This window comes from Protopterus annectens, chromosome 1.part0 (genome assembly GCF_019279795.1).
Source record: "Protopterus annectens isolate FY-2018-M chromosome 1.part0, PAN1.0, whole genome shotgun sequence".
Lineage (NCBI taxonomy): Eukaryota > Metazoa > Chordata > Ceratodontiformes > Protopteridae > Protopterus > Protopterus annectens.
This window is the reverse complement of record NC_056725.1, coordinates 1,296,658,892-1,296,685,202: the sequence shown is the minus strand read 5'-3', so window position 1 is coordinate 1,296,685,202 and position 26,311 is coordinate 1,296,658,892. Positions and strand designations below refer to the sequence as shown.

At 37.8% G+C, this 26,311-nt stretch overlaps 1 protein-coding gene across 2 annotated transcripts in view; it reads left to right on the top strand.

Moving 5' to 3' along the window:
• The window catches only part of LOC122797711 (cytochrome P450 2D15-like), a 955,177-nt gene that overhangs the window by 564,454 nt on the left and 364,412 nt on the right, over window positions 1-26,311 (top strand). For both annotated transcript variants that reach the window (XM_044066247.1, XM_044066252.1), the window contains one exon: window positions 14,472-14,632. In XM_044066247.1, the coding sequence (XP_043922182.1) occupies window positions 14,472-14,632 (161 nt within the window). The remainder of the gene's footprint in view (window positions 1-14,471; window positions 14,633-26,311) is intronic.

Here is a 26,311-nt window from a genome sequence, read left to right as displayed (position 1 = left end):
TTTGTATGACATTACTGGTTTTACATATCTATAAAACGATTTCTTATTATGCTCAATATCTTTATAAAATTTTTCTTTAAAACTTTCCTGCTATCAAACACAATGGGCCATATTTAGAAATGTTACCATGAGGTGTACACCTGGTAGTAACCATTTCTCAATTAGAGACAGCCCTACAACAGCACTGTACCACATGGAGGTGCAGCACACCAGTGGGGTGTCTCCTTGGCCAAACACAAATGCTAATTAGGCATTCTGCAGGAGCAGCCTGTGTTAATTAGCCAGGTGTTCTCCCCCCAAACATGCCTGTAGTAAGGTATTTACTCTCGCTCAGCTGCATGATTTACATCAGCTGCCCATGTTATTAAACACAGCCAAACACTTATAGGTTCATAGGTTCATAGGTTCATACTAGGCTATCTGCCCTAGGGCATTTATAAGCCTAGCCCAAAGTTTTGTGGCTTTCACCACCCCTTAAGTTTGAAGGATACTATGCCTATTATTTTGCTGTGCCTCTGTCCAGCAGTGACACTGAGGTGATCCCTGGGGTAAACCTGCGATCTCCCATCCATTGGTCAAGATTTCTCTTGAACAAAGCCAGCGAGGTGCTCTGTCTCACATGTACCGGGATTTTGTTCCACAGCATAGTGAGTCTCTGGGTGATGAATCTGTCCCTCCAGCACGTCCTATTTATAACCGTGTTAAGGTTTAAGTCTCTTGCTCTTGTAGTTCTGATGGATTTAGATTTTTTGAGGTGGAGCATGTTCATTAATTCTGGGTTGGACATGGCCTTGTATGTCAGGCACAGGTCACCTCTGAGTAGACGGTAAGCGACTGAATAGAGCTGGAGTTCCTTCAGTCGGGCAGCATAAGACATATTTTTGAGACCCTTTATCCTTTTGGTGAGGAACTTTTGGGGCCTTTCCAATTGCTGCAGGTGTCGGGTAAGATACATTCCGAATGGGGCATTGTACTCAATCATTGGTCTGATGAGTGATGAGTATAGCGGAACAATGACCTCCCTTGATCTAGATGTGAATCCCTTCATGATCAGGTGGGCAATGTAGAAGGTCTTCCTAACTACTTTGGCAACGTGAGTGTCAAACGAAAGGTTACTGTCAACCTGGGTCCCCAGATCCCTGATAACCTCTTCTGTGCTTAGTGGATTGCCACCTATATGGTAGCTAGGGGTAACCTTGTTTTTCCCAAAGGGTATGACTATGCATTTTTTGGCGTTTAACTTTAGGCCATGGCTCTGGCACCAGTTATCCATTTCTATGAGACCCTTCTGAAGGATATCTGTGTCTGATGTGTTTTCAACTATGGCACCCAGTTTGCAGTCATCTGCAAACTTTGTCAGCCATAATCCCCCTGTGTTTGCCTGTACTTCTGAAAAGTAGATGCCGAACAAGGGGGAGCCCAGGACTGAGCCCTGTGGGACACCACTTGTGACAGGCTTGGAGTCTGACATGGTGCCAGCAACTCTGACCCTGTGGGTTCTGTCACTTAGCCAGTTTGCAACCCATCTTGTGATGTATGGGTTTACATTTAAGCTGGTGAGTTTTTCAATGATACCCGAGTGGGGTATTGTGTCGAAAGCTTTTGCAAGGTCAAGGTAGGCTGTGTGGACTGCCTTGCCCTCATCAATGGAATTGGTGACTGTTTCGAAAAAGTCATCCAAGTTTAAAAGGCATGATCTGCCCTTGACAAAGCCAAACTGGGTTGGATCCAATGTCTGTAAGTCCCCTATGTCTTTATTTATGAGTTCCATTATGATCCTCTCCATAGCTTTGCAGACCAGGCTTGTCAAGCTGATGGGGCGGTAATTTCCAGGGTCGGTGGAGGCACCGCCTTTGTGAAGTGGGACCACAGTTGCCGTACGCCATTCCTTGGGTACTTATCCTGAGGTGAGGCTAAGATTAAACAGCTGCCCTAACTGCGGGTTTAATTCCTCATTGAGTTCGTGGAGCACACAACCGGGGACACCATCTGGTCCCATGGATGCTGTGTTTTTCGCCTTGGAGAGACCAGTTTTCACCTGACCATTTGAGATGTTTGGGGGGCTACAATCCACTGGTATAGATATCTCTCCTTTTGGGGGGGAGGGGGGGGGATAAATTTGCACTGAACCTGTCAGCCAGTATGTTGGCAATGTCTGTTGGTTCAGTGATTTTTACATCATTTTGAACTAATTCTGAGCATATCTGGGAGTTTCCTCCCAGGTTTCTAACATAGCTAAAAAAGGCCTTATGATTGTCTTTTGAGTCCTTAGTGACTTTTCTCTCAAAATTTGCCTTGGATGATTTTATGAGTGATCGTAGTTTTTTACTTATAATGATCAAGGGTGTCTTCCCTTTTAAGGATTTTGCTCTATCTTGTAGTAGCTTTCTCCTTTTGTTGTAGAGCTTGTTTATGGCTGGGGTCCACCAGACTGGGTGCTTGCCTTTAGTGCAAAGAGTCTTTGTTTTGTTTGGGATTGCCTGATCCATGCAGTCCTGGAGGTGCTGGTAGAAGGCATTTGTAAGTGATTCAGCGGCTTGAGTAATGGTTTCCGCTGGCTCGGGGGCCTTGAAAGAGATCACACCAGTCTTAAGAAGTGTGAAGTCGGCTTTTGAGAAGTTCTTCACTGTGGTCTTTTTTATCTGGGGTGGGGGCGGGATGTGGACTTCCAGTGAGATTAGTTTATGATCTGATCTCACCAATGAGGGGTATACTTCCGGTGTTGAACATTGTGTCCCCATGTTCGTGATGATGAGATCTAGTATGTTTTCTCCTCTTGTGGGGATGGTGACTAGTTGTTCCATGGCATTTGAGTTTATGAACTCTAGGAACCTTTGAGCTAGAGTGTTGGGGCTTGAGTAATGATCCCAGTCTATATTCGGATAGTTGAAATCACCTAATATGATGGTGTTTGGAGATACATTTATCCCCTCCAGTGTTTTCAGGAAAGCTGTGTGAGGTTCCTGAGTTTGAGAGGGTGGCCTGTAACATGCTACAAATTGCAGAGCAGTCTTGCCTACGGTTAATTGCACCTGGATGGTCTCCGATGCCTCGTGCATTGCCACCAACCTGGAGGTGTGGGTATCCTTGATGAATATGGATACCCCCCTCCTTTCTTGGTGTGGTCCGGATTTTGGGGCCGGAATGCATGATATGAGGTAAAACCTGATAGTGCCGGGGTGCTCTCAGGAGCCTTGAACCAGGTTTCAGTCACAGCACAGACATCGATGTTCTCCATACTGAGAAGGGCTTCGAGTGCTTGCATCTTGAGGTTGAGACTTCTGGCATTGAGCAGCATTACCCTTAGTTTTTTCTTTTTGTGTTCTAGGGTGGTAGGTTTAGAATTTGAGCCTTGCCTAAAAAAGGCACTATGGGGGTGGCAAGAGCCTTTGCCAAAATCCGGAAGCCTAGGGGTGACAGGTGCAAGCCGTCCTTTGCGAAGCAGCGTGGCTGGTCCAGCATGTCATCCCAGGCAGACAGACATTGGATCCCCTTTGAATGACACCAGAGATTAAGCCAATTATTAAAGCTGATCATCTTGTCTCTGTATTGTGGCATCATTCTTGGTGAAGGTAGGATACTGCTCAAGGTCAGGGTCATACCTGCCTGGGCTACATAATCAGAGAGCTCCTCTATGTCTCTTTTCATGTAGTCCAGGGAGGTACGTCTCAGGTCATTCACACCAGCATGGACAATGACTGAGTCATACTTGTACCTGCTGTTGAGTGACCTGAGTGCTTGCGTTATGTGGCAGATTCTACCGCCCGACAGGCAGCTTACTGTGACCTTCTCCTTACTCAATCTGGTGAGTGGGATGTCAGTGTGTCTGACTATGGAGTCACCTATGACGAGTGTGTCTGGCATTGTGTTTGGCCTTAAGGGCTGTGACTGTTTGGCACACTGACTTTGTGGTCTATGTGTTGCATGTGTTGTGTCCTGAGGTGGCAGTTGTTTGGGTGTCTGCTTTGGTGGCCTCTGCTGTTTTGGTAGATTTTTGATCAGAGCCTCCGAGTATGTCTTTGTGTGTTTATGTGTATGATTTGAAGTTGTGATAGCACTATGTGAGACTGGGTTTGTGATGTGTGTGGTTACCTTCTCCTCCTGTCTGGTCTTGCCAGTCCTATGTTGAGAGAGCTCAGCCTCCAGTTTGGCTATATAGTTGCATCTCTTGCATGTATTTGTGTTTTGTGGGAGAAGGAGAGGGTTGTCTGTGTACATGAGGAAATTGTAACATTGCCTCAATATTCCCAGATTCACCAGCTGAGCAGGAGAGGACGCTAGCAACTGACCCCTCGACATGCTAAAAGGAAAAGACAAAAACTTTATGTAATTGAGTTTGAAAAGACTTCGAGGGATGTGGGTGATCGAAAAAGGGGTTTTAGGCTGGTGGGGTACTATGTATAATAAAAAGTGCTATATCAGAGTAAAAAGTACTTTAGGAGCAAGTGCTAAGCTTTCCAGATAGAGAATAGTCTACTTAGGAATCAAGTAGAGCTGAACTTTTCAGATAGAGAATAGGCTGGTTAGATTAGAAGTAGAGTTCAAGAAGAGCTGTTCTAAGGGAAAAAATGAAGAGTGGACTTTGGGTAGCCTGAATAGTTTAACCTTAATTAACCGTCGCTGCTCTTGTGTGCTCCTGTGGAAACTCCGCGCTAAATCGCGCTAAAGCTTGCTTTATAGCAGGGGGCTGGAAAAGGCAGGAAATGACCCAAAATGGCTAATGAATTACAAGTTACTGTCTTAAACCACTCCTCTGAGGACAAACAGGCAGCTCAGTACTCCCCACTCCCACTGGTGAGTAAAGAAACTTCCCCCTGACCAAACAAAGAAAGTTCTCCTGATCATGTTATAAGTAAGTGCTGAAGAGTTTAGTAAACAGGTGGTGTTGGTGGGTGTGTGCATGTATGTATGTATGTATGCATATCTGTGGTGCATGTGTGAGTGTATGTAGATGTATGAGTGGTGTAAGGTGTGTGTGAGTGTGTGTGTGTGTGTGTGTGAGTGTGTGAATGACCGAATGTGTCTGTGTGTGTGTGTGGGGGGGACTGTTACATGTTCTGACTCCCCTAGACTAATGAGCAAATCCTGCGATATTGGAGGGTAGAAATGCTAAACACCATGGATGCACTTCATATTGTGCCTTAAGACACTTAGAAAAATGTTTTGCATCATAAATGATGTGGGTCTGTGAAACACTAGCCACCAAAGATACTCTTTGTAGCATGTCATTAAGGCAGTTAAAAAAATTCAAGCCTGTACCCTCAGCACTGAGCAGTACATTCTTGGTTCTCTGTGCCAGACTAGATACCATGGAGTCTTCTGTTTATTACCTTAGCATCTTTAAAATAACAATAAAACGTTAAATCTGAGGAAAATATTTGAACTCTGATTCTTTCACACAGAAAGCTCAATTAAATACCTTAACCCTTTATAGTGGCAGACTATTTTTTACATAGTAAGACGTATAAAACGTTAATGTCTGGAATTATTCACTACTTACAAGTGTATGTCTTATGACAGACATGGCATGTGTAGCAGGAACATTCTACAAAATAAGAGGCAACTGACAGGGATGGAGATGTATCCATGTGGGGTGAGGCTTCAAGACAAAGCCAGGATGAACAGTAGGAAGACATTTTAAACTATTAGGTGGAGTCTCTTAAGAAGTTAATAGACCAACAGTGATGCACTTTACAAAGAGGAAGAATGAAACTCTGATGCCTGCCATTATTGATAGACTTTAAGGATTTGTGCTTAATGAGGGCAGGGACAAAAAAGAATAGACTTCGGGACAGATAAGAAGTGTGCTTGTGTGTGTGTTTGTGTGTGTGTGTGTGTGTGTGTGTGTGTGTGTGTGTGTGTGTGTGTGTGTGTGTGTGTGTGTGTGTGAATGTGTGTGCAACACTGAGATTGTGTGACTGTGCTAGTGCGATGCATGGGCCACCAGTGTTGACTACCTCAAGAAATTGCTGATTTGCACTCCTAGTAGTTAAGGGTCATTCAGAAATGTGCAAATTAGCCATACTGAGTTTTTTCCTGTTTGTGGCAAATGCATCTCTGAATCTAAATTTCCCACATTATGAAAACATCCCTTCTAGCCACAGGTCTTACTGCCAGTGGTGGGGTTCTTTCTGAATCTCCTTGAAGGTGCCTGGTACTGCTCCTGGGGATTGCATATTATTGTTTTGTCTTATTAGTGTCCAGTCTTTTTATGCTTTTTTTTCTCTGGTACTTTGCCACTTCTAGTTGGTTCACTTATTATTTGTGGTGGTGGTTTTTGTGTGTATTGTTGTTCAGATGGGGGTTGTGGTCTGTCCATGTTTACATCTCCAAGCATTACAGTATTTTATTTTATGTATTGTTATGAATTCTAATGCATTTTCTTAATGGACAATTCTAATACATTTTCTAAAGGGGATAATATTTATTGTAGATATGTATCGGATGGAATAGACATAGCACTTATATCTAGCTTGAGTAAAATAATTTACTGTCCTGTTTGCTAGACAAACTTCAGATTTTTCAAAGGATGGGGATAGGTAGGTGTGATATGGGTAACTAGAGAGGATTTGAGTAGAGTATACGGAATCCTTTTGCTCTTTTAGAAATGTTTGCCAATTCTAAGGATGTTAAAACTTGGTAGGAGTATTTCTTCATCTCATGTTTTAGGTTTTAGCCAGGTTTTTGTAATAGTTGGCATGCCAGGTTTGTAATACTCTCTCCAGCTATTAAGTTCAGTTATTATAACATAAGCTTCTTTTATTTATTTGGTATTATTATTTGTCCTCTAGAGACAACATGATGCCTCTTTGCTTGACTTTAAAGCTGCATGTTGTGATAAGTAGGACATGGGTTTAGTTCAGCGTCACCACTTAGGACGAGATACATTACAATATATTTGTGGTTCTGGAAAAGTTTGTTTTATTTTTTCTAGTAAATTTACTACTTTTTGGAAGGGTCTATCTTAATCAGCAATTACTTTTATTTTAGTGTAATTGTATTTCTCTTGCTGTTGATATATAATAAAGTTTATAGTGGATACGTTTGGGAGATATTTTGGGAATGAGTTTGGTAGGTGTTGAAATAAATATACTGCTTAGGTATCCTGTCATCCAAATTCAAATGGAACACATGATAGCTGCTATTTGTTACAGAATTACATCTTGTTCTGGTGACATGTTAGATGATTTTTTATTGGTTATAATTAATTACATTTATTTATTTGTTGATGTCTTTCTTGTTGAACAACTATTTCATCAGATGTAGAATTAGCATTTAGATGTTGGTTGGAAAGGTCCATTTAAAAGAGATTGGGTTGGGAGTGGTGTTAAGGTAACTTGTGTTATACACGTATGTTTATATGGGTGGAGCAGTTGTAACTTAAATGGAAGAACACCAGGCTGACCTGGGCTTGGGTTGGGAGGGGACCATAGCAGTCTGACAGTGAGTAGGTGTTAATAGTCATTCAGTATGTGCATGTATTCTTTCAAGATCTTTAACAACAGAGCAAAATGACAGGTGCAATCCCAAGAGTGCACAGTAAGTTCAGCTTGTACAAACTAGTGTTACAAAGAAATAAATGTGTAATATAATAAAGCAAATGTTGGTTTTGTTATTAAAATGTTAAAATATAGTGGGCTCACAGTTGTTCTGTGTAGCTTGTACCTGCTACGTTACTAGATGTTTGTTACCCCATATGCATGGATGCTGGCTCCAGTGAACAGATATACATTTGTTCCACAACTTTCAATGGCTGATGTCTTGGCTCAGAAACTAGCCCTGTTTTTTTGTGGAAAATCTGCTTCCCGTAAATATCCTTAATTTGGAGAAGAGTTTAACCAGTACTTGCTGGCATCCAAACTCACTTGTGACAGTTTTTTGTACAGTCCTGACAGCTACATGGAAAACTTCAAAGAAATGGTAGGTGGTAGAGCACAAAAGTGCTACTTCAGAGCCAATGGGCAGTCAAAAATAAAACCTTCAGTTGGCAAAGAAGTGGAATATCCTGTAAGGGTACTGTTAAAGTTGGAGCAATATCAACAATAGCTTTAAAATTATATAAACACCAATTAATTAGCTACTTAATATATCTACTGCCTTTTCTATAAATACCAGTTGATTAGCTACTTAATATGGCCACTGCCTTTGCTATAAATACTAATTAGCTACTTAATATATCCACTGCCTTTGCCATAAATGCCAATTGATTAGCTACTTAATATAGCCACTGCCTTTGCTATAAATACCAATTGATTAACTACTTAATATAGCCAATGGTTTTGCTATAAATATCAATTGATTAGCTAACTGCGGTGGTGGTGCTGCGGTAGCGTTGTCGCCTCACAGTAAGACGTTGTCCTGTTCGATTCTCAGCTAAAGCGTTTTCTGTGTGGAGACATGCGTGAATGGGCATACCTTCGTTGAAGGTTGTGCATCAGACCTGGCAACTCAGCACTTAAAAATCTAGTGCCAATCATTAGCGGACCGGAGTTCCGCTGTGGCGACACCTAACCGGGAAAAGCCGAAAGATACAACAACAACCACTTGATTAGCTACTTAATATGGCCACTGCCTTTGCTATAAATACCAACTGATTAGCTACTTAATATAGCCACTGGCATTGCTGTAAATGCCAGTTGATTAGGTATCTAATATAGCCACTGCCTTTGCTATAAATGCCAGTTGATTAGCTTCTTAATGCAGCCACTGCCTTTTCTATAAATACCAATTGATTAGGTACTTAATATGGCCACTGCCTTTGCTATAAATGCCAATTGATAAGCTACTTAATATGGCCACTGCCTTTGCTATAAATACCAATCAATTAGCTACTTAATATGGCCACTGCCTTTGCTATAAATACCAATCGATTAGCTACTTATTATGGCCACTGCCTTTGCTATAAATACCAATTGATTAGCTACTTAATATGGCCACTGCCTTTGCTCTTCCACTGTTGCTGTGTGCTGGGCTGGGATAGATGAGCTTGTGTTACACAGGCTGAGCAGAAGCCTTGATTTCCTGTGGTCTGGAAATGGTCATGTTTCCAGCTTGCACTGAGATAAAATTTAATTCTGCTTTTCACAAAATCTGTTTTAGTCGGTTATTGTCTGAACATTGCAAAATTAAATAATGTGCTGCTGGAAGCCTTGCTCTTAAAAAGAAGATTCAAACCAGGAGAAAAAGTATTTTTTGGTGCAGATGCCTAAAGTGTGCAACTTCCTCTGGAAGAAAATGCTGCAGAAGAGACTGTCATGCAAGCACTGACATGCTGAATGCATGCACAATACAAGCTTTAGGTGTCCCATGGATGAGCCATGGTGGAACACTAAAGTACAGTTATACAATAACATTGTTAAGAAAATGTAAGATATTTTCTTAAATAATGTCACACCCCTATGCATGGATAATGTTTACACGTGGCTTGCTTTCTTGCTTTGATCACTTGGCTTTACCCTTATAATCAAGTTATGCCAACCATGGGTGAATCCAGCATTTCCCTCACTCAGATATGGATTATTGCAAAAGGAAAACTTGCCATTAATTTGAAATGAGATGGTTCTACTTCGCCTGGAAGAAATTGGACATATAAGTTTTAATTTAAACCAATAAATAAATAAAATAATAAATAAATTAATTAATAAGGTTTGTTAGTCCAGTTTATCAACTAAAGTATAAAGTTCAGGTACTTCTGGATGTTCATACTGAAGTATTTAGTGAGGTACAAGGTACAATGACTTTTCAACTTCTTCAATGATCTATGAGATTCATCTTATGACACTTATGAAAGGGACAGTTGTGAAAGTATAAGAAACACCAGAAAGGGAAAAGTTTACCAGTTCTCTAAAGCATAACAAATAGGTTGCACCTGTTTTCCCAGTTGTCAAGAGGGACAGATAAATTCATTTTTGTCTTAATCACAATGTAACTGAGGACCAAGTTGCTTTATTTATTTATTTATTTGTTTGTTTGTTTGTTTATTTACATAATTCTTATTTTTTGTGTTTTTCATGTACTCTGTGTAACTGAGTTTTTTTGTCCGCTCAAATAGCCCATGTATTCCTCCAGGAAACAAAAGGCCCTACAGCTTGTTCAGTCCTCTTAGTGCTATGAGTTGAATACCAAGGGTAGTGCCATCATCCATTTACTACAACACTTTTTTCCTATTTTAATTTTAAAAAACAACCAAATACTGTTTATCAGTTACAGACTGAAAGTTTTATTTTATAACAGCCAGCAGACTACAAAGGTCTATTCATCTATTGTAATCTGACTTTATAAAATCTAAGGAATATAGTCAGGGACATTTACTATATCATAATACAGAAACTTCTCTGGGATACTAAACTTAGGGCTAGGAGTGTGGGTGGGGTTGGATTGGGTTGAGTTAGTCAAGTTCTCAGGTAATAGTCAGGTTAGCCAGTGTGAAAGGTGTATGCAGAGAAAAGGGGTGAGGACTAATAATTGTTAGCAGCTAAGTGTTCATTGATTAGAATTGAATGACAGTGATGTTGATGGAAGGTGGATCAAGTGTGGATGTGGGTTTCTGCAAATGGTATGAGGGATGTACTTCAAATTGTCGATGTACCAGATAATCGAATCCCACTTCACAGAATCTTCACTTCGTTGAACTCCTGGAACAATGGCAATTCACCCAGGGTAAACAATCACTTGACCACCAGGACAAAACAACAAACAGCAAAACAAGTAAACACTGCAAGTGGTGGGCCTAGCCCCCTCTCCCATAACTAAATATACCAACTCTGAGATCACACTACAGTGAGGAAAGGGCAAGATTCACCATGGTGACCGAGGGGTTGTTTACCCTGTGTGAATTGCCATTATTCCAGTAGTTTGAAAAAGTGAAGATTCGATGAACTGGTGTCAATAAAATGGGATTCGATTATCTGGTACATCGACAATTTGAAGTAGAACCGGTACAAGATGTGGGGTCAAGAATGTGTGTGAATTGGGATCTTTAGAAAAGGGTAGGAGCAAATTACATAAGAAAAATGGGAATTGTGGGGACAATACATGCAGAGAAGGAGAGAGGCTTAAGAGAAGGAGAGAGGCTTAAAAGAAGGCAGGACTTCAATGAGCTATGTAATGTTTGACTGACAGTGCCTGGATAGATTATAAGTGATGCAGAATGTGTGCAACTGCAATTATGTCAGTGCGGTGTGTAATGCATAATGTTTGTAACTGGAATTTTGTCAGAATGGTGTGTTTTCATTTATATAATTGTAAGACTGCCTATGTCATATGTGATAATTTAATAAAGATGTTTCTTGTTTAAAAAAAAAAGTATGTGTCTAGAGAAGTGGGCAGCCTCACTACAAAGTAGGTCATGCAGTAGATGGGTGTGAAACTTTTGATGTATGGGTTTTTAGTCAGTTAGAGGACCAGGATTAATTCTGGCAGATTTTAGAAAACATGAAATTGTACAGTCTGACTACAGGGTGAAAGGAGTAGGAGGAAGTTGGTAACATATCCTTGTGGACTATCAGTTAGTGAGGGGTTTGAGACTAATTTTTGGCAGACTGCCTCAAATTTGAAATTCAAACATTTTATTGGAGGGGCAAAGGGTGTGAGATGAGCAGTGTCTGCAGTCTCAAGGATGTTGAGCTGAGCATTTTTATCAGTAAAAACACTTCTTTGGATTATTAGAGCTGCCAGAAATACAGGTGAAATGTACAAAGAGTCTGTATGAATGTGAGGTGGTGAGTTTAGAGGATCAAATTGAGGTACTGCTGGCTGAGACTTGTATCAGAGAGCCCACATGAGGTGTGTTGGAGGACTAAAGTGGCCATTGCAGACAGGATTTGTTTTTCAGGTGTCAGGACACACCTGTTGATAAGGCTTACTAGGATATGCTTAACTAACTTCCAGTGCAAGGTGAAAGCCTAGAGTTACTGTAGCAAAATGTACATTCATTGGGGTTTGAACATGAACCGCTTCTAAATTAAAACTGTAATGGAGAAGCTTATTAAAAATTGGTTTAACATGTATGAACAATACAGATAATAAAACTGAAAATAAAAATAAATAGATAAATATGCAAATTCCTGTAACAGTAAAGACAAACTGAACATGCAGATAAAAGTCTTGTACCAGTAAATAAATTATGATAGTTCCATGTAGCACAAGCTCTGGAGATTTTGTCCAAGACTAGAAGCAAGTCAAGAGGTCAGATAACAGCTTTCAATGTTCCACAGGTAATGGGCCTTCTACAACCACCCAAATCGAAGGCGCTAACACGCTACACTCTCATAGCCAGGGTCTTGGGGGTCTTTCAGCCTGACCAATTAGTCGCTCACACTTGAACTCAACCGCATGCTCCGGTGAGGTGCTGCAGCTCTGGAGAGGGAGTGGGAGAAGGTGGGAGTGCAGGTTAAGGTTTTCAGGCAGCAATTGTGAGAGGAGTTTGTGTTTAGGTATGAGAAGAGCTTTAAATTTATGGAGCAAGAGGGAATTTTTAGGTTTATTGTGTGGGAGGTGAATTTAAGGGTTAGGGAGTGATCAGAGCTTTTAGGTTTGTGGAGTGGAGTGGAGATGGAGATTTACATTTAGGGAACGGGGTTAAGGAGCAGTAGTGGAGTGTTAAGGTTAGGGAGTGATCAGGGACTTTGTTTATGGAAGGGGAACCATCTGGGACTTAAGGATTAGGGAGGGTGGTGCTGTGGTTAAGGGAACAAATGGGAGTTAAGGGTTAAAGTTTGGGTGTTAGTCGGGCTATGCTTTTAAGTAAGGTCAGGTGGCAGGAGTGGCCTTAGGTCAACTGGTGCCCTAGGCGAAAGGAGGCTCCACAGCGCCCCAACCACAGCACTTGGTGCCCCATTGTGGTCTACCTACACCAAATAAATACAGGAAAAGTGCCCCTACTAGAACGGCGCTGTAGGCAACCACCTAGTTGGCCTATGCCTAAGGCCGGCTATGGGTACGAGTGCTATGTAATCACTAGGATTGAGATAGTATGTGTTAGGGTGGCACAGTGGTGCAGCAGTTAGCATTGTCACCTCACAGCAAAAGGTTTTCAGGTTTGATTCTCAGCTGGGTGCCTTCTGTGAAATGTCTGCATGTCCTCCCTGCATTCGCATGAGTTTCCTCTGGGTGCTCCAGTTTCCTCCCATATTCCTAATACATGCATCTGGAGCATTTCTCCCTGGGCCTTTTCTGAAAATGTGCTCTGTCGCGGTTGGAATTTCCCGGTAAACAAATAATAAATAAATAAAAATTTCCCAAGTAGTGTAAGTGTCAGTAGGCCTGCATTTGAGCACCTCTAGCAGCCCCATTGCACATAAGTAGTGTATAGTGAAAGGTCCTTTAATGTTAAATAAAATGTAGATTCCTTCTTCCAAATTAGATTTAATAACTCCCAAAAAGTTCTTCATGGACAATTTATGAGGCACATTTTCCTGTACTATGTCAGACATAAGCTTTCTTTTCCCGAATGTGCCCCATAGTTTATTGCATGACTTCATAATTGTTCATGATCTAAAGTATTGTCTTAGAATATTGTTACTGATTTGTGTCACCATTAACTGTATATCTATACCATTGTGGTACTTGGAACTTGCTGCATTTTACATATTTTAATGTTTTATTATGTTGTGTTTCTGTGTTAGACAGGTTTATCACAGTTAAGTCCATTTGGGTATGAATATGAACAAATCAGTTAATGAAACACTAAGAGAATAAATGCTAAATTATTGGAATTTAGGGGTTTCATTGTGTAAGTTAAACAACTAGCTGTAGGATGATTAATATACAGCAAAATGCTTGGGAAATGTAGTATGTCATTTCACAAATAAAAATATATATAAAAATAGCATTATAACAGAGACTGTAGCTGTATGTGGAAAGTCGGTAACATCACTAGAAAAAGTACAGTATTGTTTCTGAAAACAACAAATGTAATGACTGATGTGGTGCTGCTATGACTGAATGGGACCAGTAACTGAACAGAATATTTTATTAAGATTACTGCCCCACTAAAGCATTTAGCAAAAACAGGATACCGGAAAGAACAACCAACCATAAGACTGCATAATGAACAACAGCATAAGCAGGTTTTATAAATAACTACACACGATGCACTATAGATTAAAACATGGAAAGTTATTTTCAGTAAAATGATAAATATTGAATTTAAGTATTGAAATTAAAAATATCCATATGTTTTAAATAATTCAGTGACATTTCTATAACAAGCAAACAACTGCTGAGGCAATTAATTATTTAAACCTCTACTAATTTATCAAAAGAACATCTTTGAACTTTTTACCTAGAATTGAAGGCTGAACACTAAGTGCAACATCTTTATACCTTGACTGTCTTTGTTTTCGAAACATGTATAATACCGTTACATGGACAGCTTTTGTTCTCTTAAATGGTTTGTAACTGTTATAACCTCAACTAAAGACTATTATGCTGTGCTTTATTATGTTGTTTCATGATGTTGCTTTTATTAGGTCATCCTTTTGATACACATTACATAATAAACAATGCTGTGTCAAATGTGATCTGTTCGATTATATTTGGAGATCGGTTTCACTATGAAGATGAGAATTTTCTAGAACTCTTGCATCTCCTTGAAGAAAGCTTAAGGGAGACTAGTGGATTCTGGGCCCAGGTACAGTAAAACATTATTTTTTTAATTATATAGACATTAATTTCTTTTTAATTATATAAACACAATGCATAATAAAATACATTTATGTTTTGCAGTTACAGGCAAGGTTCAACTGAGCTTTGGTCATACAGCATCACTTTCGTAGTTAGAAACTTGAAACCGTTAGCTTTCTAATTGTTGAGGTTTCACTGGATGAGGTTTCACCTCATGGTTTTTTATGTTACCTTAGAAGATCACCACCAACATGATTTCTGTTTATCTTTTTTTAGTTTTTATGAATGGATGAGTGACTATAGAGTTAGTATATTTAAGTAAAGCAGATGAGGGGGCACGCCCCCCCATATGAGAGCATGGGAAAGGTCATACATTTTATAGTTTTTTGACAGGCTGAAGCTTCGACCATTTTCTTCAGCCACTTGTAACTCAGAGAGATGCAGTGGAAACACTATTATACAATGACTGGCCATTAACATTAGAAAATGAGCTTTCTGATTGGTCAGCCCAACCAGTGTGGCCGTTGTAAATCAAGCATTTACCAATGGAAAAAAATCTGGTAGCCCAGACTTTCTTCTATTAATATATGCTATGGAAACTTTCAAAAACAGAAGACTTCAAAATAGCAAGACAGATGGGACAGAGAAAAATAAAAGGCTACTCAGGTATGTTATGAAAAACTAGAGAAATGTACCTGATTATCCTTTTATTTTCTCTGTCCCATCTGTCCTGTACATTAAAAGTTTCCAGCTTTCTTTTTCTTTTTTCTATTTTTGATTTTTATTAAAAACAAGCAAACAAAAAAAGCAACTAAGATCTTACTTTCTCCATTGCTTCCTTTACACAACTGATGTACTGCATAAGAGTGGGAACTTTCTCCATTGCTTCCTTTACACAACTGATGTACTGCATAAGAGTGGGAACTTTCTCCATTGCTTCCTTTACACAACTGATGTACTGCATAAGAGTGGGAACTTTCTCCATTGCTTCCTTTACACAACTGATGTACTGCATAAGAGTGGGAACCAAAGTCCCATATATATGTGCATTACATTAGGAAAGCCTCACAACACCAAGGAAAAATGTAGAACAGCAGCACTGTGCCCTTATACAAAAACATTATGAAAGAAAAGTAACTAACTTTTTTCTTAAGTAATATCATTGTATATTAGCAATAACCCACAGCTGGGTGTGGGTAATGTTGGATTTACCCACAGTTGGCTTTGGTTGATCACTCAGGCTTTGCCCTTGTTACTAAACTATGCCAACCATGGGTAGCTCCAGCATTAGTCGCACTCAGACTTGGGTTATTGCTATATTATACAATGCTGTCATCATTCTAGTCATTGTTGCTGCAGTTTGATCCCGACCTCACAAAATCTTGAGGCTTAATTTGGTTTGACACTCAGAATTTCTCCTAGATCTTTGTATATGTATGTGTTAATAATGTTTGCAGTGGACTAGTATCAGTCAGAGGAAGAAAACTAATCAATAGTTTTAGATGATGGTTTAACTTATGGTGGCTGGATAGATAGATGGAAGAAAATGTTTTGCCTCTGAAAATTTTAATTGGAAAATCTTCATACTTTCAACATGAAATACTTAATTTACTCATCAATGTGAATGCATAATACCTTTATATATGTAGCTGTTGCAATGCAGTAAGTTGGCATAGACTTGTTACTGATCTGCATGTGAGTTATGCATATTTGGAATGAGTTGATTTCTCCTGTATCCACTCAGTTAATTCTCACATGCAAAATATTTCAAAAATATATATAAAATCAGATTTTATCTTTCTGTATGCACTGTGCTAGGCAGCCTTTCCATCTGCCATGAGATGATATTAAGTAAATCATCCATTTGTTTCATACTCTTTTGGTTCTGTTTGCTATACTTTAGTAAGTGACCTGATGAGACTGGCAGAATGCTCTCAAGTAAGCTGCTATGTGAATTCATTGTACTTAAAGCTATACAGATTAATACCCTTTTAAAGCAAGTTCCAAGATAAAAAATTAATTGTTTTACTTTTATCACCTAATCCATGAAGGGAGCTGTGACGTCCCTTATGTGGGCCAGTGATCAAGGAGTCTTAATCCTCACCACGGATGCTGATGAGGGATGTTCACTTGGAACAAAAATAGATATACACAGTATTTCTAGATACAGCTCTCTACACCAAGCACAATTTCTCTTAAGAGCACACAAGGAACACACTCCCATTCTGGGGCTGGGTTTCCTCTCTCTCTTTCACCAGGCCCCAAATAAGACTCCACACTGACCACAGCTGTAGAGTTGAGTTCTCAGCCAAATGTTCCAAGCCCAGTCCTCCACCACCCTCTCTGTGAAACTAGTGCTCTGTGTCCCTGCTCCAAGTACCTGACACACACATTCTTTGAGATTTGATTTTCACTCACACACACGGGAAAGACTGGGCACAGGTTTACCAGCTATGCCCCCTGTGCCCAGACTATAAGGTAGTTACTGCCACCAGAACACTCCAAAACCAGCTATTCTAAGGCTCTTACAAGGGTACCAAGTTAAACTGATTAAAATTAATACTAATAGAAATGGTAGTGTTTGACCAATGCATCAAGGCTTTCAGAAGCGACCACAGTGTCGCCAAATAAATATAAGTACTCTTCTAAAAGACCAGCCGCAATGAAAAGTTTAAATATGTATAATAATAAAAGAACATGAAAATACTAAATATTTATTTACAGTAAACACCAGAGTTTCAGTCACAGGAAATATTAAAAATAACACAGACGGGAACAACTGGATTTGGAAACCAAAATACAACTACTGGACCAGGAGTTGATGAGGAACTATAATGAACAGACAGAAACTGAGTTGTTAAGATGTCAGAAAGAGCTGTTTCTTTTGCATAATAGAAAATTGACACTGTATGAACAAAGACGTTTAGTTAAATATGCAAATCATATTCAAACTCCCTCAAAAGCTTTAGCCCGTATTATTAATCAGACGAAATCGACACAATTAATTACTGAAATAAATCATAACAATACTTTATATACTGACAAGTCAGATATCATGAAGACTTTTGAATTAATTTTTAATCAGATGTATGGTGAGCAGCAAATACACGTTCAAGATAAAGATAGAAAAGATTTCTTACAGAAAATTAATTTTCCCAATATTGACAAAGACTCTCATGGAGAATTAATTGCACCGATTACAGTCGAGGAAGTATTGCAGGCAATCAAGAAATTGAAGCCCCATAAAGCCCCAGGGCCAGATGGTATGACCTCTGAATTCTACAAATCTTTTAGTGTGATTCTGAGCACTGTACTTTCACAGACTTTTAATTATATCATTTTGAATGGTAGCAATGATCCCCACTTTAATGCCTCAAGGACAATCCTGATATTGAAGGAGAATAGTGATCCCAAAAATCCAGACAATTACAGGCCTATATCACTGTTGATTATTGACATGAAAATCATGACATCCATTCTAGCTAGTAGACTGAAAAAAATAATAAATTCAATAATATCAGAGGAACAGGCGAGGTTTATAGATGGGAGACAGACTACGGACAATACATTAACTCTTCATACATTAATATCTTATGCGAAGTATAAAATATGAACATATATGCATTAATAATTGATGCTCAGAAAGCATTCGACAGAGTTAATTTGGCATATTTATTTGATATATTATCATATTTCAATATACCTCAGGTCTTTATTTCAACGTTAAGGAAATTATATAATAATGCATACACTAGTTTATCTATAAATCATGAATGCTCCAAAAGGATCCAAATTAAAAATGGAACTCGACAGGGATGCCCATTATCTCCCATACTGTTTAATCTATATTTGGAGCCTTTATTTCTTCACATGAAGCAAAATGTTTTTTATAACTTTCCTGTACTTCTTGGGATAAAGGTTAGGATGGCAGCTTTTGCAGATGATCTAAATATATACTGTACCACACCGGTTTCGGATACGGAAAAAATACTAACAGTAATACAAAACTTTGAGAGAATTTCTAATTACAAACTAAATTTTAAAAAAACCAAAATATTCCCTTTAAAGACACCTACACCTTTTTCAATGCTACCATTGATAGGACAAGTAAGGACAGAAGAAAGGATAAAATATTTGGGGATTGAATTCTCAACTGAAAATAGAGATTTCTTTATTAATAATATTAAGGCAACTGGAGACCGAATAACATTGGATTTGAAAAGATGGAGTAAGTTGAAGTTACTGATGATGGCAAGAGCAGCGATAATAAAAATGAATGTTCTCCCCAGAATGCTTTATATTTTTAGAGCAGCACAACTCAAAATCACGAAAACATTTTTTAAACAGTTTCAGATAGGATTGGGGAAATTTCTGTGGGAACCCAGAAAAACGAGAATATCATATGAGAAACTGATGGCTCCTAAAACTAGGGGGGGGTTGGATTTACCGGATTTTGAGATGTATTATATAGTGATTCAGGCCAATAGGATTTTAAGGGTGTCTTACTTGGACAGTAATAGTAGAAAATGGATACCCAAATGGGTGCTTCTAACTTGTAAACATATAAAAGGAGCGGGAATTAACGTTAAAGCTGTACCATTTTTAAATAATCGAACACTGAGCAAATATGATTTAATGGAGCACATTAAGTTGTGGGCAATGGCAATTCAAACTCTATTTGCCTCTTTAAACTTATTAAAATATATGATGATGTTTCAACCATTTCATGGGAATCCTAACATGACTATTGGTAGTCAATTGATATATTTAAAGAAATTTCCCCTTATTAAGGATTTAACCGTGATTGATTTATACCCCTTCTTAGGAGTAGCGGTACATGATATCTTAAAAGAGATGAATCTTCCCATTTCTTATTTAATTATAATGAGGCAGATAAAAGATCTTGCCATAAATTATTTTAATAGCTCCGAAATCAAAGAAGAGGGACTAGTTATCTCTCGCAATCTGTGGGAAGCCTTGCAACAAGACAGAAAATACATATCCTCAGCGTATAAAATGATAAAAGAGAGGAAATATAATAATCATATTCTTTTATCGAAATACTGGAAAGAGAAAAATGGTATCCCTAGATGATAGTAAGATAGTAGAGGCGTTTAACTTAACATTGAAATCAGTATCCCTTCAAAAACTGGTCTTTACTCAACTGATGATATTTAATAATGCGTATTATACCCATCTCACTCTTCATAAATTTGATTTAAAAAAATTCACCTAAATGTCCACAGTGTTTAGATCAGACAGTGGACCTGCTACACATGTTCTGGAGTTGCAAGTGCATTTATAAATTGTGGAACTCATTAAAATTCCAGTTACAAAAAATGGGTTACCAAAACTCAACACTCACCTGGGAATTTTTGATTCTACACATCCCACCGGAAAATTTAGATAAATAAAAGAGGATCGTAATTATGAATATCAGTTTATTAATGAAATTATATATAGCCACAAATTGGTTGAACCCGGCACAGACATCGTGGCAAAAATTCAGGCTGTTAGCGATCAAGCATATTTTAGCGCATAAATTATTAATTAGTAACAACAAGAAAAGTATAAATAGTACAAAAATTTGGGAGCAAATCTTTAACATTATATTGGCTTAGAGGTTCCTATCCACTTTCTTTTAGGACATACAGTAAGTGAACAAACACAATCTTAGATTAGATAGAAGATGTAGAAATAATACAGATTGTTGGCTTGAGTTTGTTTTAATTTTCTCTGGTAGATGTCTTCGTTTTTTTTTTTTGTTTTCCTTTACTTGATTAATACGATATCTATTGTTAATGTATGATGTGGATATTTGAAATGGAACTAAACATTGGAAGCAATTTTGTACATAATGTAAATAGTGTGTGGATTGTATTATGGTTTTGAAAAACAATAAAAATGATTATCGAAAAAAAAAATAACACAGATGGGAAGATTCACACAGATACAGAAAAACAATACTTAACTAATCTCACTATATTTTTCTTGATCTAAAGAATTACTGTCCCCTAGTTCACTTACTAGGGCAAGGGAAGATTAAATTGGTGAATGATCCTTCTTTATCAGATTTCACAAGCCAATTGGTCTGAGACTTCTGTCTCATCTAGTATTAAAATGTAATTTCAGTACTAGATTACAGTATGAGATCAGCTGCATCTTGTCATCTGACTCTGGTTCTCATACTACCCCCCTTTAATAGAAACTGAACCAGAATCTAGCATGTATGTGTCATAATACACACACATACAGCTTTGCTAAGATGTGCTATAGCATCTGGAAGCTATAAAACCCATTTCAAAAACTTCCACTCTTCCATGGTGGCAATTAGTTCACCCATAAGGACAATACAGTAAGATTCCTAGTCCTGGTTTTCACAGAAATTTTGTCTCTGGTTGCAGTCAGAACTGTAAGCTACAATCCTTATGGCTTAAACCAGGCAACTTAATTTCAGACTATTTTTCAAAGTTCGCTGGACTGAGATTTACCTCTTCTGTTCCAGTGTCCTATGTTACACTATATTCATTTCAACAGTTACAATGCAATCTGACATACAGGTGTGTTTATTTTCTTTACAGCAGGACCCACTGTTGGTGCATTTTTAACACAAGCAACTTTACAAATACATTTTCAAAACCAGCACCTGCACAGATCAGTTTGATATACAAATAACATATGATTCTTTACAAAAGTCTAGGTAGCTATGCTGGCATATGTTACACATCCACTGTCTTACTTCACCAGGCATAGCTGGCAATACCTCACATCTTCATTATAGGAGGTCAGCTTTCAAAAGCCTTTCTGAAATTTGATGAACTTTTCTGAAATGTTTTTTTTTTTTCCATCAGTTATAAAAATGACCATGTATTGTTGGTTTTTATTGCTCCTTAACTCATTACAGTAAGTGCGCTTCCAGGCGTTTCTGCAGTTAACTCCTACTGTGCCTCTAGGCATCAAATATTGCTTGTTCATGTTTCCATTAATAATTCCAAAGCCATGCTACATACAAGCTATCAAAAAATTTCATCTTGAAGCATACATGATGGCAAACACAGTTGTATTGATATTTGACCTATGTTTAATGGAGCTAAAGACATATTGAATATTATTTGTATACTGTTTATTTGTCTTGTAATAGTTTTCATATTTCTCTAAATATCTCAGCATTCAGGTAACACAGACAGAACTGCATAACCTCATATGAAAGTCCACAGTTATACAAAGAAAATCCTGCTTGGCAGAATGTGTTTTGCTTGAATGGTTACTAAGAAATCATATTTGGTTTATACAGCATTACAAAATTAATATTTGTTGCCTTTATTTTGACTTATAAAATACAGTTTAATGCATCGTACTGAATGAATGCCACTAATGCAACGATTAATTTATCCTGAATAGTTTGTCATTTACAGTTTTCTTTTGAGATATGAGTATTTGAACTTTAAGGTGATAACTTCACTTTTTTAAAGACTCGAGCCACACTCACTGGGAGTTAAAGGTACACACTCAAAAGAGCTGTACTGGAGGCATACCTCTCAACTGTGCAGATTTTTGCCTCTTATTTTTAGTCACTTCCTCGTAAACGTTGTGGTTTTCTGGCAAATCATTGAAGATTTATGTCACTAAATAATGCCAGGCATTTGAGTTTCACATTTCATATCCTTCAGAAAATGTATAATAATGTAAACTGTGTAATTCTAGCAACTTTCTGAGTTTATAGGAGCAGTATTTAAAACATGTCCCCTATTTCTGGGCCTTTGTCCCCCCCACCCCATTTTTTCTGGCTTTGTCCAGATTTCTTGTGCTGAGAAGTTGAGAGGTATGACTGGAGGGAATGGATTAATTTAAATGAAGAAATAGAACTGTGAGCACATTTTTATACTTAGTAATATTAATGATTTAAAAAGGACTCTAAATACTAAAATCAAAGAATTGTATGTACTTCCTTGTATATTAACTATTGCATAATACAACTTGCTGTCTCTCTAAATACTAAAATCAAAGAATTGTATGTACTTCCTTGTATATTAACTATTACATAATACAACTTGCTGTCTTTAATTCTTATAGTCATCTGTTTCTAATGTACTCTATAATTTCTTGAACGATATTTCTCTTAATTTTTTCATATTTAAAAATTTCATTTAAAACCCTATGCTGTTTGCATGTTGTTGTTACTGTTTAACCTTATTAATGACTGAATTCTATTAATTTCCTGTCTACTGTACTCTAGCCTCTATCAGGCCTTTTTTTTGTTGTTCTTAGTACAGTTTTCACAAACCCAAGTAGGAGACATTCTGATATGACATGTTTTGTCAAGTCTGTCTTAAATTGATGGATCATTTTATTAAATCTGGGCTGCAAAAATGAAAAAAAAAAAAAAAACAGAAGCCCTAAGTGAAATGTGAGGCAAGCACCTTTACCTCACCATGTCTCTTATTTATTATAATATCCTTAAGGTTACCCAAGCTCAGGACAGGTTTCCCAGTTTTGACAAATTATATGTCTGTTAAAATGGACTTCAAAAACTGTAGGGTTCACAAAAACTCTCTCTTCATCATCTCTTGTTTATGTAATGCACAGCTGTTTCTATTTGTTAATAAATTTCTGTCAGTATTCTTGCTCCACTGTATTATTCCATCACAAAATGTTGTCTTTTACAGGGATCACACATTCATTCCATCCTTCAAAAATCTCAACAAAGTATATGATTATGTAAATAAATACTAAAGAAAGGGATGTCTGAACTTCTGGTTGTATATTCATTGCCTGCTACCTGTTTTCTTACGCTCTTGTACAGGTGGTCGAGGGGAAATTCTGTGATCATTAGCTGCCTGAAGCAAAAGATGCCAAGTAACATCAGTCATTGTTTTCCACAGGAAAGTATTGCTGGTATGATTTCTGTGTGTGTGCTGTCCTTGAAAACTTTTTTGGCAAATTTCTCCCTTCTTCAAATTGAGGTGACTGTAAAGCTGGCATATAAATTTTTCAGTGGTGGGGGGAGCCTGCCCCCAGCAAAATATGATTGAAAGTAACTTGTTTTGCTTTCTGAATTATTTTTCAGTGTTTCTGATGCACCGAGTTTTGCTGTTCTGCAATCTATAGTAGACCTTTTTTCTTACCTTACTCTAACTTACCATAATACCTAATAAATCAACCACTCAACAATGAAATTTATGTCAACTTTGGTAAATACTATACATATAGCTCTTTTGCAGTTATAATTTGACATTTTGGCTATGTGTGTGTATGTTATCAGCATTCAGGGCTCAAGTATGCATATGTACTAGACCCCCCCCCCTCCAAAAATAGCAAATAGCAGATGTCAAGGGAAATATGTTGTTTTCATATGCAGTTGAGTATCTTAGTTTAACTTCAAATCCAGTTTTCCATTTTCACTAATAAGGGCATTGATCATTCTTTCATTTTATTCAGGCTAAAACGTTACCAAGTGTAAATAAATAGTTTAACACTGACCTACTGGAGGTAATGGAGGTATACGAGAAGTGGGATATTTTTCCAAAAAACATTTAGTTGGTTCGCAGTTCATCACGTTTGTGTCCAAAATATGGAATGTTTAAGTACAGGGGGTTGAGCCATTGAAATCTAGGCTGTGGACCTGCAGATGACAGGTGCATATTGAGAAACTAGGTGAAACACCATGAAGCCAAATTCTGTACAGCATTTATTGATATGTCTGCCACTACAAGTTGGCCACTGGGATGAGTCAAGGGCTGTGACACTCAAGTCACAAGTCCAGTGTAATAAACTGTGTGTGTGGGGGGTTAGCTCTGACAAGTGAGAAGGACTGGCACCTTATTGGTATTGCTGCTGACAATTTTTTAATGAATTATGTAAATGCAGGAGAAAGTTGATAGATATCTTACAATGTTTTTTTTTTACTTTAAAACTGTAATCAGAATTTGTCAACAGTTAGAAAATATGACTATAATTTTTGTCTGCGACCACAATTCAAGCAGCAATAATTACTGAAAATGATAATTGGAAAGTAGCACCATATTTAATCAAAATATGGACCACTAGGTAAACAATGAGAAATTAATAAAGCATTCCTGATAATATGTCATGCAATTAAATCTAATCAAGTCACCATACGTGAGTCCTTATCTAATAAATAAATACATGAAGTCTAACAGCTCTAACTTTGTGATGGAATGGAAGCAGGCAAACTTGCAATGTGGCACAAACCCTTTGACAGAGCTTGCTGACCTAATAACAATACATCTCTGTATGCTGCTAATCAACAGTTACATAAAGCAAATATTACAGAATTAGTTGTTAGGATGTGTTACTTTTTTCTTTAAAGAACCTCATCAGATTTTAATTTAGACATCACTTGCCATTAAAATAATTACTTTATAAAGCTTGAACCAAACTGCTGTATTGAAATAATTATCCTACATTATTCAGAATAAGGTTACATGTTTGGTTGCTATTATTTCAGGTGTGGCATATATTTAAACAACAGGTAATGGCAGGGAGTGGGTGATTCATATTACATATGGTATGAGAGTGCAGCTTGGTCAAGGAGTGCAGCTTGAGTGGCTAGACTACAGTCCCCCCACCATGGTTAAACATTTTTAATTACGCATGGCCTTGCCATAGTGTATTGCTGCTCATCAGTGGTGTTATTTTAAACATAAATATCATACCTTTTTAAATAATGACATTGTACAAGGACTCCATACTTTTTTAAATAATGGTGTTGTACAAGGACTCCATTCCTGTTTCATATCTCAGGAAGTATGTCTTACTAATGTACATACTAATGTACAGGATGACACACATGTCATACTCTACCCTGGCCTGTATGACACACTTGTAGCAATCTACCCTGGCCTGTGGCTGCTAATGTAAAGATGGAATAACAGAAGTGTGATGAAATCGGAGCCTTTCAACATGCATGACAGCTGTATTTTAGAAAGAAAAAACGTAGAAGCAGGTGAATAAAGTAAAAAAAAATAACTGCAGGAGGAATTGCATTAAAAATGCAGCACTGGTTTCATCATTTAGTGACAAGAAAAGTGGTGGCCATAAGTTTGAAACTTTTTGGTAGCAACACAAAAACATGTTCAGGGCAGCTACCAAACACCTTGCTGGGATGTACAACCTTTTGCCCTCCAAGTAGAGTGACGTGTACTTCAACTTAAGGTAAAACTTTTCCACTGTAAAAGTATTGAAAATAAAAAGTGTGAAAATATAACCAATGCTTCTTATCTACATTAAGACTCATTTAAAGTAATTATACGGTTAGCATAAAGGAATGGGATAAAGCCTGCAGCCATAAAACATCAGTAGTGCTGTAAACATTTTTTTCATTGTCTTTCCATACTCCTTAGACTCATATCCCAAAACCCATTTTATCTACCATTTCCAGGGAATGACTGTTCTTTCTGTGAAATATTACTTCCTTAGCTAAAGATTATAATTTGCTCCTTTTATTCATAGCTAGTATTTCAGCTCTCTCATACCCCAGTATCAATTTCAGCCTTTCACAGTTCCAATTAACAATCTTCTGAATCCAGATTATCAGCCCACGTCCCAGTTATTAATTAATTAATAGCAAGTAGAGTTTCCAGACCTTCATTCCTTCCTGACTTTATACTCCTTTGATACTGTTCATTAACCTAATAATTTTCCACTGTACATTTTTCTAAGATAC